General features: G+C 46.5%; 1 protein-coding gene across 1 annotated transcript in view; it reads left to right on the top strand.

Annotated features, from left to right (window-relative positions):
* The window catches only part of LOC126542489 (ras-specific guanine nucleotide-releasing factor 2-like), a 402,122-nt gene that overhangs the window by 278,479 nt on the left and 108,795 nt on the right, over positions 1–14,848 (top strand). The window contains exon 2 of the mRNA XM_072286375.1: positions 13,746–13,852. Within this exon, the coding sequence (XP_072142476.1) occupies positions 13,746–13,852 (107 nt within the window). The remainder of the gene's footprint in view (positions 1–13,745; positions 13,853–14,848) is intronic.

A 14,848-nucleotide genomic window follows, 5' to 3' on the forward strand; every position in this document is an offset into this window, starting at 1 on the left:
ACGGAGTGTGTCACCTCGTTGAGGTTCGTGAGGTGCGGGTGGACAACGCCGGCGTGTGCTGGGATCCAGACGAGGGCGATTTGATTTTCAGACGAATGCGGGGCTTGTTGTAAGATACGGAGTGATTGCTGATAAATACGACCCTTGATGTAGTTGTTGATTGCTGTGCGAGAATCACTCAGTATGGTGTGACAGGCTGGGTCAAGAGTGGCCAGGGCGATGGCCACTTCCTCAGCCGTCTCGGTATTTTGGGTAACGATGCTGGCAGCATGTCGGAGCAAGCCACCTGCTGTGGTAACCGCCGCAAAGTGCCGTCCATCTTGGTACTCAGCTGCGTCGACGAAGGTGACGCCCGCGGTGTTGGCATAAGCTTTGATGAGGGAGGTAGCTCGTGCCTTCCTGCGTTCTTTGTTGTGGTCTGGGTGCATATTTTTCGGAATAGGGTCGGCGTGTATCGATTGCTGAATGTCGCGTGGTATAGGGTGTTTGTCTCCATGTTGACGGTGGTAGGTGATATCAAGCTTGGTTAGATTGCTGCGGCCCGTTTCCGTGAGGGTAAGCCGCTCTAGTTGAGATCGACGTTGGGCTTCGATTAATTCGTCTAGCGTGTTGTGGATACCTAATTGTAGTAGAAATTCCGTGCTGGTGTGGTTTGGTAGTCCTAAGGCCTGTTTATAGGCTCCTCTGATGATTATGTCCAGAATTAGTCTTTTGAGCTTTGTACCAGTTGAGAAAGGATGCAACGTAAGTAATGTGACAGATGATAAAAGATTGGACAAGGCGGATGGGGCTTTCTTCCTTCACACCCCGTCGTCGGTTGGTCACTCGTTTCAGCAGTCTGGATGTATTAACGGTCTGTCGAAGGATCTTGGAGATAGCCGTAGAGTTACCTCCATTGGCTTCTATGGTCATACCAAGAACGCGGATGCTAGGGACCACGGGTATGGGTCTGCCATCCCTCAGGTTGAGCTCTATTTCCTGGTATTGGCGTTTATTCGTGGAGCCCCGTGGGGGACGTCCACGGAGTGTGGGGCGGTATAGGAGAAGCTCCGACTTTTCAGGGGAACAGCGGAGTCCCGTACCTTCAAGATAATTTTCTACGACGTCAATGGCGTCTTGTAGGGCAGTTTCGATTTGGCCGTCACTGCCCTTTGGAGCCCAGATTGTAATGTCGTCGGTGTATATGGTGCGTTCAATGCCGTCGAGTTTTTGTAGTTCGTGTGCTAATCCGAGCATAACCAGATTAAACAGTATTGGGGAAATGACAGAGCCTTGCGGTGTGCCCGTGCTGCCGAGGGAGAGTGCTTAGAAGGCAAAGTTTTCTTAATTTGCCCCCGCCCCCCCCCCCCCCCCCCCCCAGTTATATTCGCTCAGTGATAAACGCCTTCTGCTCACGACGTCAGCCTTACCTCATATGAACTCCTTGCGTAAAAAAAAAGACAGTCTACAGCATTGACCTTCCGCCTAAATATCAACATTCTCCACTAAAACGGCCAACTTTGCCAGACACGTGCTTCCTATCTTCAAACACTTAATCTAATCGAACGATCTCTCTCACCTTCCTTACGCCACCTGAAGTTATCAGAACCGGAGGACATCGCCTTGATGAACACAATCATACTTCGTTAGGCCGCAGCGCAGTAGTAGCCTCTTAAGCGGTCGCTCAATGCGCGAGACTACCTCTTCTCGTCGTCATCCCATTCATCACTTCGTTGTCATCCTTGTGGTCATCACTTCCTATCTTTCATTATCCTTTCGTGGAAGCAAGCAAGAACAAAATGAAGGAATGCAGGCCGGAATACAAATTCTTTCACCAGAGCGTTGTCGATAGGCAGGCGTGCGCGCGGACAAGGAATGGCTACACGAAAACGTGCTGGCTCGGACCCTTCTTAATCGGTTAATTCGTTCTGTCAGCGAGCAGCATTTTACTGACTTTCTTTCTATATCTAGTCGTGTGGTTTCCTCTCTCTTTAAGCACAGCTCGCTTTTCGTCAGAAACAGCAAATCTTGAAAAAAAAAGAAAACAAGAAACAAGACGAAAAAAGCGTTATACCAGAACGATCTCTCCACCTGCCTAGTGCTTTACGGAAAGTGGGATTTGAGTTCGCGCAGGGAGAGCACTTAAGCACTATTTATTCAGCCTTGAACGTTTCTGAAGTGCGTTTAGATTTGGTCGAGGATGTTGTGAAATATCAGTTCTTTTCGCCGCGGTTCGCACGGAAGATTTATTTGGCTAAGAAAGGGCGCAGAAAGGCACCCCGATAAAGAGCTTTCAATGTGCTCGCCACAAAGACGAAATTTATCGATTCTAACTGAAGCCGAAGCCTTGTCTGACTTCGCGACCGATTCGTTTTCTATTCTTGAAGGAGTCACATGGACGTTGGGTGCAGCTCGACTGCTTCAGTGTTTCTTCCTCAAGCTTGCTTCGTGTCGTAACTCGCTCTAAGCGTCAGTACGCTTAGAGATAATGAGAGTAAATTTTACAGACCTGTTGTCCTTTAATGATTGGGTTAAGTTTATTGAAGTTTTGGTGAGCTCTACCATTTGAGCGTTCTTGGAGGCTGCTCATGCTTATCCCAAGTCATGTAGTGCTTCTGCATTGTGTCTGATGCATGTACATTTGTAACATTCTTACAGCAAGACCTTTATTGTTTATCTGTTTATTTATTTTGGCCTGTTAAAGATATCTTCATTCCAACCTATCTGCTAGGTAGAGAGGCCTAGGTCTCAAATCTGCAGTGCACAAATAAAGTTTATTCCTCCTCCTCAACCTATCTGTGCTGTCTGTTCACACTTAGATTGGATTTTTTAATATAACTGTTCAGTTTTTATTGTTTATTCTATAACTGTTCTCTAGGTAAATCAATTTTAAAGTTCTATAGCAAAGTTTAATTCAGCAGGGCTAACAATCCTTTTCTTTCTGCCCTTTTGTTAATGCGAGCATTCATTTTGTGTGGTTTAGCTAAACCTGATAATAGCTCGTTAAGCGCATTCGCACAGTGGGGATCATTGCCTAAGTAGCACATAAAGTGGAAAACTGCATAATCCGGAGACACTCTTTATTGTCGCCTTGATGTGACACGGTGACTAATTCGGAGAACAGGGCCACTGCATGCTACTTTTGCAGCAACACGTTTCTCTTTAGCTTTTCTTTTTAGGCGATGCCAAAAGAGTTCAAACGCGCGTCGCCTTAATGTCGGGCACTGCAATATAATTATGAAGTATTACTATCGCTGTTATTGCCTGGTGCCAATGCGTAACGACAGAAACAAAGAGCGAAAACAAAAAAGGACGGGCCGGCAACTACAATTGGAAAGGGCATAACAACTATACACAAACTTATGAGAGAGCAAAATATTGTTAGATCGCGGAGAAAGAAAGCTAACGCAAAGGAAGACGGAGAAAGAGCTTGTGAGTGCAAAATTTCATTGACAATGTGCTTTCAATTTGCAAATCAACTTGGTTGACGGCTGTTCCCGCTCTAAAGGCCGGCTTCCAAGGCGCTTTCTTCTAGTTTCTTAGTCGAGCTTTATCACATGTACGAATCTCCACTTCACGGATGGCACGTATTACTTCATCAGAGTATGTTACTGTTTCGTTCGTACTAACCTAGTAACATTCGACGAAAGTCCGCCTTCAGGCAGCTGGCCTAAACATGGAAGCTGAAGCATCTAATTTGTAGACTTCGTGCGGTAACTGCTGTGCTAGCAACAGACTCCCTACGCACGCGATCAGGGGCACACTATTAGAGGGGCAAGGTTATCGGTGCAGGCGAATTGGTCCGACCTTAACACGAGAGCTAACGACAAAACAACTAACCGACTTCTGCCTCTGCATTGCTTTTAACTTTCGGACTCACTTCTTCCTGCTTCTCCTGCCAAAGGCGCTTCGCACACGCAGACCCGGAACTCCGCTCTCGCGCGCAATGTTTGTTTGCCACGATAATCGGCTGCAACGCGGACCTCGCTCGCGTTCAACAGTCGAAGAAGCGGGGCAGCCCAGCACGCGAAAGCTCGCTCCCGCAGTTTGGACAGAGGCTTACACCGGCGCTCTTCTTGCGTGGCCCCGTCGGCACCGGTGGCCTCTGGAGGCCTCTTTGCCGGAGCTGCGCAGCTGTTACCACGACGAGGCAGAGCACTATGCGCGACGCCAGGCCCAGCAACACGCTTGGGAATAAAGAAAAAAATAGGAAAGAAATCAAGGCTCACAAACGGAATTAACTGGAAGCGGCAACAACAGACCTCCTAGAATACGACTGCCCCGTTCTCCGACTCCGTCGTTATCGGACTTTCAGTGTGTTTCGAAACGCCGCGCGCTGTTTCCCCGGCCTTCTTGCCTTCTTTCTTACTGCATTTCATTTTTTTCCTTTCTCTTCTTCTACATTGTCTTTTTATTCTTCTTTTTTCTTCTGCTGTGGCCCCCTCTTTTCGTAGTCTCAACACCTACTTGCCCAACGACGATCTTTTATGTTGATTTCCTGTACAAGTCGATATTTTGGGGTGGTTAAAGCGCGCCTCCGCTAGCAACGACCGATGCTTGGTAATCGCAAAGAAGGACACTGTAAATTGTTACGGGTCGAAACAAGCGCTTTATCTCTCTTTCTATCACACACACACAAATAATAGATAAAATAAACTCACAGCGAAGTTCAGGACCTACGATTTTATTTAATGACGTCTTCCCCCAAAGTGTTTGGTGAGGCAAGCTAGCTCATCCAAGTTAAGTTAAATAGTGAGATTGTTTTCCCCTCTGTCCTGCATTAACGCACAACGGAAAGGAAAGTTAGGAAATTAAAAATTATTAATAATATTCTTTCTCATTCTTACAACTTTAACATCTCAACATGACTATTACAACCAATTAGGTAAAAAGTAGGCACGTGCAGACTTGGAATGCGATTGTAGCGCACACAGACGAGGTCGCAAGAAGGCGCGCGAAAGACGCAGATGCATCGCTGTGTGTACTCCAAGATACCGTACCAACAAGCGCGCACTACAGCACATGTAGAGCCCCTCAAACTTTAGGTATACGATAGGATGCACTTTGTCTTCCATTAAAGGTGTAAAACAAAAACAGCGGCCTTGTAGAAGACGCCTGACAATTGTATCTTAGGTACTGAGATACCTAAACGTATGAACGTCATAAGCCTGCAATATCTGTTCGTTGGGAACTTCGGACACGGTGAAGGAGCAGACTGGAGAACGAGGACGGATACAAACGGGCGACACGAGCGCTTGCGTCGTGGTCCATTTTCGATTTTGTCCAGTTCGCGCTTTCTTCGAAATGATACCTTATACCGACACAGCGGGATGACCATCCTTTGCGAGCACACGCACTGACGTCACCGCGGTCATCACTGTTTACCGTAGCCGTAAAAATAATTGATGCCTCAATGCGACTGGCCATGAATCGATGAAATTTTAACTGGCCATGGGAAACACAACTTCGTGTCATTGATAAATTATCAATTATCCTTTATCAGGGTGATAGACTGCGCCACTGCCAATGCAGAAGTAAATGGATTTGTGCAGGTGGTAAAAGACACTCTCAGCAAAAGTCATCTATGTCACAGAAACTGAGGTCCGCTCACAAGTTTCACTCACACGTATCTGAGGATCTTTACTCCACTCGACGCCGCGCGAAACAGCGCAAGTCCTACTGAGCAGTTTATCTCGCCTGTTATCGCGTCAGCGCCCTTATAGGTGATGCTGCAACATTTTATTCAAGCAAGAAGGCAGGAACTGATATCTAGTAACACTTCAAGGGGTAGGTTGGCGGTCCTGAGAAAATCTCCAGCATCGATTTCTAGAAGCATGAAGGATAGCTCACTCGAGAGGGGAGAATCTTCGCGTAGCTTTAGGACGCGAGTTTTCCAGCAAACACAAACGCGCACTCGTGCTCTACGCACATGCACAAACGAAGCACACACGCTAAGATCTTCGCAGTCAACGTAGACAGATTCGGCGTGAGCGAACTGTCTATGCTGCTCCTTACTTGCCAGTCCGGAGGCCTCTGAAACAGCCTTAGAGACTAAAGATCGCACTGTACGGGATGCAAAAACATGTTTGCAGGACGCAAGTGCGACGATAAACGGCTTATAAGGCCTCTAAACAATTGTGGTGAAATGTAGCATTCAAACACTTCAGGTGCATGCAGGAAATGTCAACTTGCATTAAAATTTAGCCGGGAAGCTAAAAAAAATAACGAGGGAAGGTAAAAGTTCGGGATGACTCCAGTCCAGAAAATGTCGACGTAGAGAGTTTCTCAAGCCAAGGTTCAGGAAATAACACTGAGATCGTATGGCTGAGATTTCATGAAAGTGAGAAGAGACGCGGACTTAAGTTCTTAGTCTTGTATCGCGGACTCCTTTTCTTTTTTGTAACGAATATGTTGGCAAACAGCTATTCTGCACACGAACCTTAAACCATCCTTAAACTTCTCATGAGCATGCATGCCTTTTCCCCCGCCCCCACGTCTACTTAAAAAAAAAAGTATATTACATAGCACTAATATTTCTAACCATTGCTAATATTTAAACTTGGCATGATCAACTTTTTATTCTCTGACCACTGAAAATAGGCGCCGCGAATAGTGTCATAACATCATACTGCTTTCGAACAAAACAAATACATGCGTTTTGAACAAAGTAGCAGAAGTGACGTTCGGTGCGTGGTGGCGAAAGAATGACAACAGCCAGAAGGTAGAGCTTCAACCGCCTTCAGCTGCTTGGACAAAAGAAGTTGTCTTTGCCACACCGGCAGCTGCCATCCTTGGCTGTACATCGGTTGTTCTAGCTGTCGGAAGTCAGACAAACAAGCCAGGGAATGGGCTGTACACTTGGACCGTGTAGAAGTGGCTTGAACTTAGAAGTGACTGTTTCCCGTGCGATGTCGTTGCCAGTGACGGAGGCACACATGTGCGTGAGACAGCCGTATACAATGCGACATCACAATGAAAGCGCTCAGTTACAAAGAGAGAGATAGAGTGTAATGAGACGCGGACGGAATGGTTGACCGGTAAGACAAAAGCCAGTTTGCTTACGTGCACTGGGAAAGGGGTAAGGGGTGAATTAAATATAAAGAAGAAAGGAAAAGCACAGAAAGAGAGCGAAATATTCGCAATTTCCCCGGGAAGGCGAAGCATCGATTGCGATAGCAAATTAGTAGACAACTATAAGAAGTAAGGGATAGTATTCTTATCGCTCGTATAAACTTGTAAATATTCGCTTACTAACCAGACACGCATGGTGTCCCACGTGCACAAGCACACATTAGTAGATCTTACTCAATGATCGCGCGAACTCGCTGTATGAACACTGGAGTGAAGAAGCGCGGCAGCTGCAGCGAGCGAATTGGCCTTCGTGCTGCCCTTCGCTTCAACACGAAGCGACGAGAACACACCACACACGAAGTCATCAGCACTCTGCGCACCTTGTCCCCTTCGCAGATCGCTTTCAAAATAGGGCCAACGCGGCCGCGCGCGACCGCACCATGCGCAGCCGCCGCCGCAGTAGAACGCCCTCCCCCTCCACCCCTCCGGCGCCTTGCGCGCGATGGAAGACGGCGCGCTACCTCCCCACTCTTCTCCCTCGCGTGCGTGAGATTGAGCCACCACTGTTGGCTCAACCTCGCATGCTTTCACTTGCACAAAGCATACGGGGCGCGGCGAGGATGTTACTGCACTTGGACTTTGTAGAAACATCACGCCGACGACCGACGGTGACGACTACAGCGGAAATGCGGCTGGAGTGTTTATATAGTTGTATCGCAATAAAAAACACGTACACGCGCTCAAACAAACAAAAAGAAGGCGGGTGTGCCAGAACAGAGCTAACTCTATCCGATAGAATGCAAGCTGCTTTGCGACTAGTCTTGTGGATGTACCCGCTCGCTAAAAGTACCAAGGCCACCAGAGTGTTAACGCTTAACTTATTTTTAAAAAAGTGAAAAAAGAATTTTTTTAAGTAATAAACTGCTTGCATATGTCAGGCTATCCTGGCATTATTCTCACCTCTTTACACATTCGTCTGCATTAACTTAGGCATTCCAAAGTCACTTGAACAAACATTACGCTGCGACAAAATCCGACCCCGGCCTCGAAGGTTCTGGTACAACAAACGCAACGCAAGCGTACATTTATTATCTTGAATACACAGTCTACTTTTCTAGCTAGCCTGCAAACCCTAAAGAAAGAAAGAAAGGTCAAAACAATGGCAGCAAGCAAGAACGAAGATATGGAAATCAACTCACGGGCGGATCATGACAGGAACTGCGATTCATCCCATCTGTCAAAAGTGGCAGTCTATTGCAAGTACACGTACACATTGAATACTGTGGATATCAATATCGGCTTCCGAATCGACTAAGACGTCGCAGCGAACTGCAGTGCACCGTGATTTTTTTTTTTTTTTTTGCAAGGAGATGTAATCGACACGGGTTTATGGAAACGGAGTGCTTACCGACGTACTAGATAGTGAATTAAGCGTACCCCACAGTCATCGAAAACCGAAAACGTCAAGAATGCTCCCCACGCACTCCCAGTGAAGCTTTTCGGGGGCATGACATTAGCTGGTTAACTTAACGATACGCCGACCGCAAATAAGCAACAGAATGGCGAAATCAAAGCAAGGCCTGACCATATACGGAAATAGCGGAACATTTGGCGTGTGAAAGGAACGTAATGTCTCTTTGTATCTCTGCTTGAGCAATGGAAGGCAAGAAGAGTACCTGCACCAGTCAAAAACTAGAGTATCAACGGGGCTTTTCGATGAGCTTTAGCAAATTTAATTATTATTCTCGACCGAGAACTCAGGTGGAATTCCAACCTTGTGCCAATAGAGCGTACAATAGCGAGGTATGACACTTCTGTGATATTTGCTGATGAAAGTACAAACAATTAGAGCTTAAGGTAAGGTATCCGTTGCAAAACAATTGTCACCTATAGGTAATCCCACATGAATAACACGACAGACGGGTCTCACCTATTCAGTCGAGTGTAAAATCTAAACGGGAAATTCACAAAATATAAGGTGCATAATCCAGCTATGATTTTTCATATATGAGGCGCTATAACGTAAAGCTATTCCAATTCTGAAATCAGCTCTCCCCGGTTGGCCAAAAAATTTTCCTGCCACCCCCATTTCGCCTGTCTGTACGAGGCGTCAGAAAAAAACCGCGAAAACGCACCATCTGATATGATATGTGCACATTGATTATGCACGAGTCGACCGAACCATTTTCGCCATTAGCCCTCTATTACTGGTCAAAATTTTTCGAGCCGCGTCCACTTCGCCTGTCTGTCACGCGACGTCACAACATCGCGAAAACTTACCACGTCATAGTGACATGTTCACGTTAAATATGTATTAATATGCCGGACAAAACTTAATTTCTTTCTGGATAGCTGGAGACTACCCGTTTTGAAAAGAATAGAAGATTGACGTCAGAAGATTGGGATAAGAACAGTTTTGGAATAGTACGTTATAAGGCCCGAATGCCTGCGTCGGTGGTTACGTAAATTTGACGTCAGGAGATTGGAATAAAGCAGATTAAGGTCTTTTTATGTTATAGGGTCCATGGTCTCCAGAAGCATCGACGAGGCCGAAATCAATTTTTCTTTGTGTTATTTTTATTTGTTCGCTTGCGTTCAGTGCGTGGTGGCAGCATCTTAGCGCTAGCAGCGGGAATTGCATCACATTGTGAACACTGTGATGCACTGTTCACTGCGAACAAGTGCAATGGAACGTACAGAAGAGTGGCATAAGCTTTTTACAACTTCATGTAACGTCATCATTATTCGCTTAATTCCGGTAAGTTGCTCGTCGTAGTTGGTAACTAAGCGCAAAGTCCTGGAGCCCAGCAAACGGATTCTGTAAGCTTTGCACTTCGTTGCCGTGACGAAGATAATGAGCGCCTACTTTCCTAAGCAGCTTTGATGCACGTTCATGTAAACTTGCGCCGCACAAATACCAGCTAGTTCCATCGACGTTGAATTCCATGTTCGTTTCAGGTGATCCAAACTTTCCTCGTTCGAGAGAAACCGATAAGAAAACAACCTGGTTTCAGCGGTCCAAGGCGGTTGACAGCAAAACTACCGCGCTCGAGAGTGTATACGATCTGGACTGCAGGCAACTTTCCGGCTGTATAACGTTGCCGAGCCCTTTCGGCCCCTATACAGCATCGCTCATTGACTGGGCATCCATGCTGGCGGTAAATTTAACGACAGTTGCACCCCTCTGCAATCACTGACGAGCCACCGCAAGCTAGGCGAGGGGAAGAGGATCAATCAGAGATGCCGGCGCCAATCCTGACCCGATTATCCACTGTCAGTGCGCTAGCACGGCGCCACCGAACCCACTCCTCTTTTGTATATTTTCCTAGCCTCACGTCAGCCGATTAGATAAAGAAGACCTGTGACAGTAGTCAACGCTATTTGCTATGAACCCAAACAAAGGTTACCTCCTAAAACGACCAGAAGATTTGATTTGGTTGTTCAATCAATCAATCAATTAATTAATTAAAGATGAGCTTTATTTATACATTTCGAGGAATCCGTACAAAAATTGTTGGACCAATATCATAAGTGGCTTGTTCCAATACGGGAAGAAACATACAGGTAAACCAAGTACTTATTTGCTCAATGAGTAAGAACATTATTTAAATGAACAAGTATTGATTTGTAAAGGAAAAGTTATTACGTTTGACGAAACAAGAAGAAGCGTATATATGTAAGGTCAAATTTTCTGGTTACTTTTATTTCCACAGACAGCGCCAAAGAATTTATTTCCAAGTTACAGCGCCAAAGAATTCTAATAATCGTTCACCGTAGACATTGCTGCAACGAGGAATGTTTAAGTTAAGGTTAGTGGCTTGCCTGGTGTTTGCACGAGGGTAGTTAAATATGGTGTTCGATAAAGGAAAGTTGGTGTTGAGTATTTTGGGGACTACAAAAGTGATATTATAATTTCCTAAAACCGTAAAAGAAAGGACACGAAGGACAGTAAACAGAATGTTAATAGAGTGATCAGCAGAGGAAAATATTATTCCTAATGCGCGCTTTTTGCAACTACAGTATAGGTGTTAAGCAAGTTTTAGATGTTAGGTCCCATGCTTCACAACAATAACGTATGTGGGTATGAAACAAAGGAAAATATGTGCAACGAAACAAAGCACGAGGAAAATATTGCCGGGCACGGTCCAGGCTTTAACGGCTGAAAGCGAGTTTTCTACAGACAACATTACTTTGTTCTCTCCAATGCAAGTGGAAGTCTAAAGTAACCCCTAAATATTCAAATTTATCAACACGATCCAGCGTTCGGTTCGCTAGAGCTAAATTAAATGCACTGCAATCTAGTATTTTCCTGTTGGAGGAAAATGATAAACTTAGCTTTATCAGTATTTAGGACTAGCCTACTTTCTGAAAACCATTTGCCTACTTTTAGCTGCTCGCCAGACATAATGTCTTGCAGTGACAATAGTGAGTCGCCCGAGTAAACGAGTACGGTGTCGTCAGCATACATCAAGGCTTTTGACAAAAGTGCGTGCGGTAAATCGTTCGTGTATAATGAAAACAGAGTAGCGCCTAATACCGAGTCTCGTGGTAAGTGAAGCCTTGGGAAGCAACCTTGTGAATCAACATCCGTGCGTGCGTCGGTGGTTACGTAACCTTGACGTCAGAAGATTGGAATAAAGCACGAATAAAACAAGTTTACGTTATAGCCCCCCCCCCCCCCCCTGCACAGTGTGTGATTCACGACTACTTTGGGCAATATATCATTGGAATAGGCTACTTGATGACATGGTATCTATCCCTGATCAATTAGCTTTTGTGAGGGAGTTGATGCTTTTCCTAAATGAGTTAATGTTTTCGTGCTCAGTATTTGTCGCGTATGTATTTGTCCTGACGCATTTATGCCAGTCTATTTTACTCATGCGTTTTTGGATGTTTATTATTGTAACTCAATCCCCCCGCCCTTCCCCTACGGTATAATACCCGAATGGGCCTTTAGCGTGCACGAATAAATAAAACTATTGTTCCGAAGAGCTCGAGAATATTCTCGGCACCCAATGTAGGGTGCACTATTTGCGAATGAGATTTGCGCGTCGACCCGAGAGGGTGTCCGAGAAGAAAGGACCGTTTTCTCGGCGCGCGAGAATAAGCAACACGTAAGGGAGCCACGAACGTGCTCAGCCTATAGACGTTAACGGGTCGCTAGCGCGTCACATTAGCGTCTCCTGCCCTAACGACCGTGGTCAGTGCGCCCGGCTGAACGCACTGGATGACCGTACACTTTGCGCGCCCATCAAGGCGAAAGGGACGCATATCTTGGAACTTCTGTCGCTTAGTTCTCTTTCGTGTTTCCTTCGTACATGTTCGCCGAGCGGTGGCACCGGCAACATCAGGCGGACCACTTCTGTGCGACTCTTGGCCAAGATTTTGGTCGAAGAATAACGGGTGGCAGGAGCATAACGAGGTTGGCGGTAGCGCAGGTCGCGACCGCGGTTACCGGAAGCGGCTTTACGAAGACGTCGGCCAGGAACAGAACAACCCGAAGGCCGGAAATGTCCGTGGCTCTGCCGGAAGAATTAGGTGCCCCAGCTTCGCATACACGCTGGCTCCCCGGCAGCAGTGAGGCCACTTGAAGCTGTGGGGAAACGAAGAAGATACGAGAGCATGGCGCCAGGAAACAAGGGCGGAAGTTCAGCAGGGGGCTCCCAGATCAGCCTGTGCGCCTGCAACACGCAAAAAGAGAAAATGAATAAAAAGCGGAGCGAAAGTGCTTCGTAGCAGATTCGGTGGGGAAATTTCACTCCCGGAGTGTCCAAACTGACGCCGCGGAAACCGAGTGGTCCTTATTGAGCTTCCGCTTAAACACGGTCTGACGGCTACCCAAAAGGACGCACGGAGTGCCGCAGCAAAGAAAGCCCGCGACCCTTGAGCACGTGACGTTTCGATTGTGAATCTTGCTTCCCCCTAAGTCTTTGTTTAACGACGGGGACACGTTTTTAGGATGTCTGTGTTTGTGCTTTGCGCAACATACTTATAGTTAACGCCAAGCGCAAATCCTGATTTTGCTTTGACTTTTCCAAAGCAGGTGTGTCTCGCTAAATTGCCACAGAAAAGCAGCGGGATTTTCCGACGCTGTCCTTTGGTTTTCTCGGCTGAACGAGCCCTCCCGAACAGAACAGAAAAAGGCTTCGCATTGTTTGGCGCGCGTCGCCATATTGTTTTGGCGTGCGTTTCCTGTCACGTCTGCGTACCCTATTTAGGTCGCAACAACAATGCACATAGGAAAACATTTAGTAGTATGTTTAACATACGAAAACTGAACGGCCTAGGGTATAGCGCTGTAAAGCAATTTCGACCATGTAAATGTATTTACGGTGGACAAAATACCCTGTTACGCTCGTAAACAAAGCCAAACACTATATTATTTAGAGCAGGTGGCAATGACGCGCGATTTATCCGTTGTGCACACAAAAAAAAGGGCGGGGGATGCGGGAGAAAGCATGAGCCGCGATTCAATGAAAAGTAGCAAAACGCACGTAGTTCGACAAGAATATGTACAGAATAACGGAGATCTTAAAACGCAAACAGGTTCGCTGTAATCGTTTCTATTAAGTTGCCCTCAAATAGCTACACAAATAACGCGACGTGAAGTTCCCATCTGCGTGCTTTTTCGTTACAAAAGTTGCAACTTCTTATTAACCAGAGTGCGCTTCTCTCTTCTCTTTCTCTGTCTGCAGTACGGTTTCACAATCAGCTACCGCAAGGAAGGTGCCAGGCAATACGAGCTGAAAGCCGAAACTGAGGCCGAGTGCAACAACTGGGTACATGCCATCGACTGTGCAAGGTGAGCCCACCGAACGGGGCATGTTTCCCGCGCTTCTATGCCAGAGTTGTCGGTGGTATTCGCGTCGTGCAGGTCATGGAGTTTCCTAGAGAGGAAACTGCGGCACTGGCGTCTGCGAGCGCTGCAGGCACGGCCGGCATGGGAACGATGCCTGGAGGAAGGAAACAAACTAGGGGAGAGCATATACGTCGCGCAACCTGCTTCATCAAGCGAACTCCACGCGGAGCAATGCCCTTCGCTTTTTCGCTTGCAGCATCGGCCCAACACTTGACCTTTGAGACTCAGAGTGTTGACCAGAACTGGTTCCGGGAAGCTCGTAATCAATGCGCATTTGTTCGGCTCCCTGCCGCAGCACTGCCAGCAAGTGGGAGCACTCAAATCTACCGCGCTTTATGATGAAAAGATTACGTGTATAGGGCCGCTACGTTTTAGCTTAAATCGGGTTACGTGATGTTCTCTCCTAATACATTCCTTCCTCCATGGAGTGATGGACGGTATGTGGATTTGGCCTAAACTCAGTCCTTCTGGCTTCAAACGGCTTTGCGACTTTTCAAGCTGACCCTCTTAAACAAAATATATTGCCATTTGGTGTTTTTAGGCGAGCTTGCAAAGGAACAAGAAGAGGACGTAAGTCGTGCGTCAGTTGTAGACCGTGGATGTTATTCACATAGGCTCATTCCATAATATTGTCAAATTCTGTAATGGAAGAATTTTAAGCCAATAAGAGCGGCCGTAGCAGCCCTCCGGGCCAATCAGAGCCGACAAGATGGCGAATTCGATAACATGGCTGTATTCGTCGATGTCCAGGATATCCCTACGGTTCTTGCGCCGCTAAATCCAAGAATCTACATCTAGGTTAACATCTTCGTGTCGTGTATCTTACTAATTAAAGCTGTTGGTTTTCTCTGGTGCCACGACAATATCGTTACGTTGCATAACATATACGTCCTATCGACAATGCGTTACAATGCATCCATATGACTAATGGTGCGCCTT

This window comes from Dermacentor andersoni, chromosome 2, assembly GCF_023375885.2.
Source record: "Dermacentor andersoni chromosome 2, qqDerAnde1_hic_scaffold, whole genome shotgun sequence".
Classification (NCBI taxonomy): Eukaryota; Metazoa; Arthropoda; class Arachnida; order Ixodida; family Ixodidae; genus Dermacentor; species Dermacentor andersoni.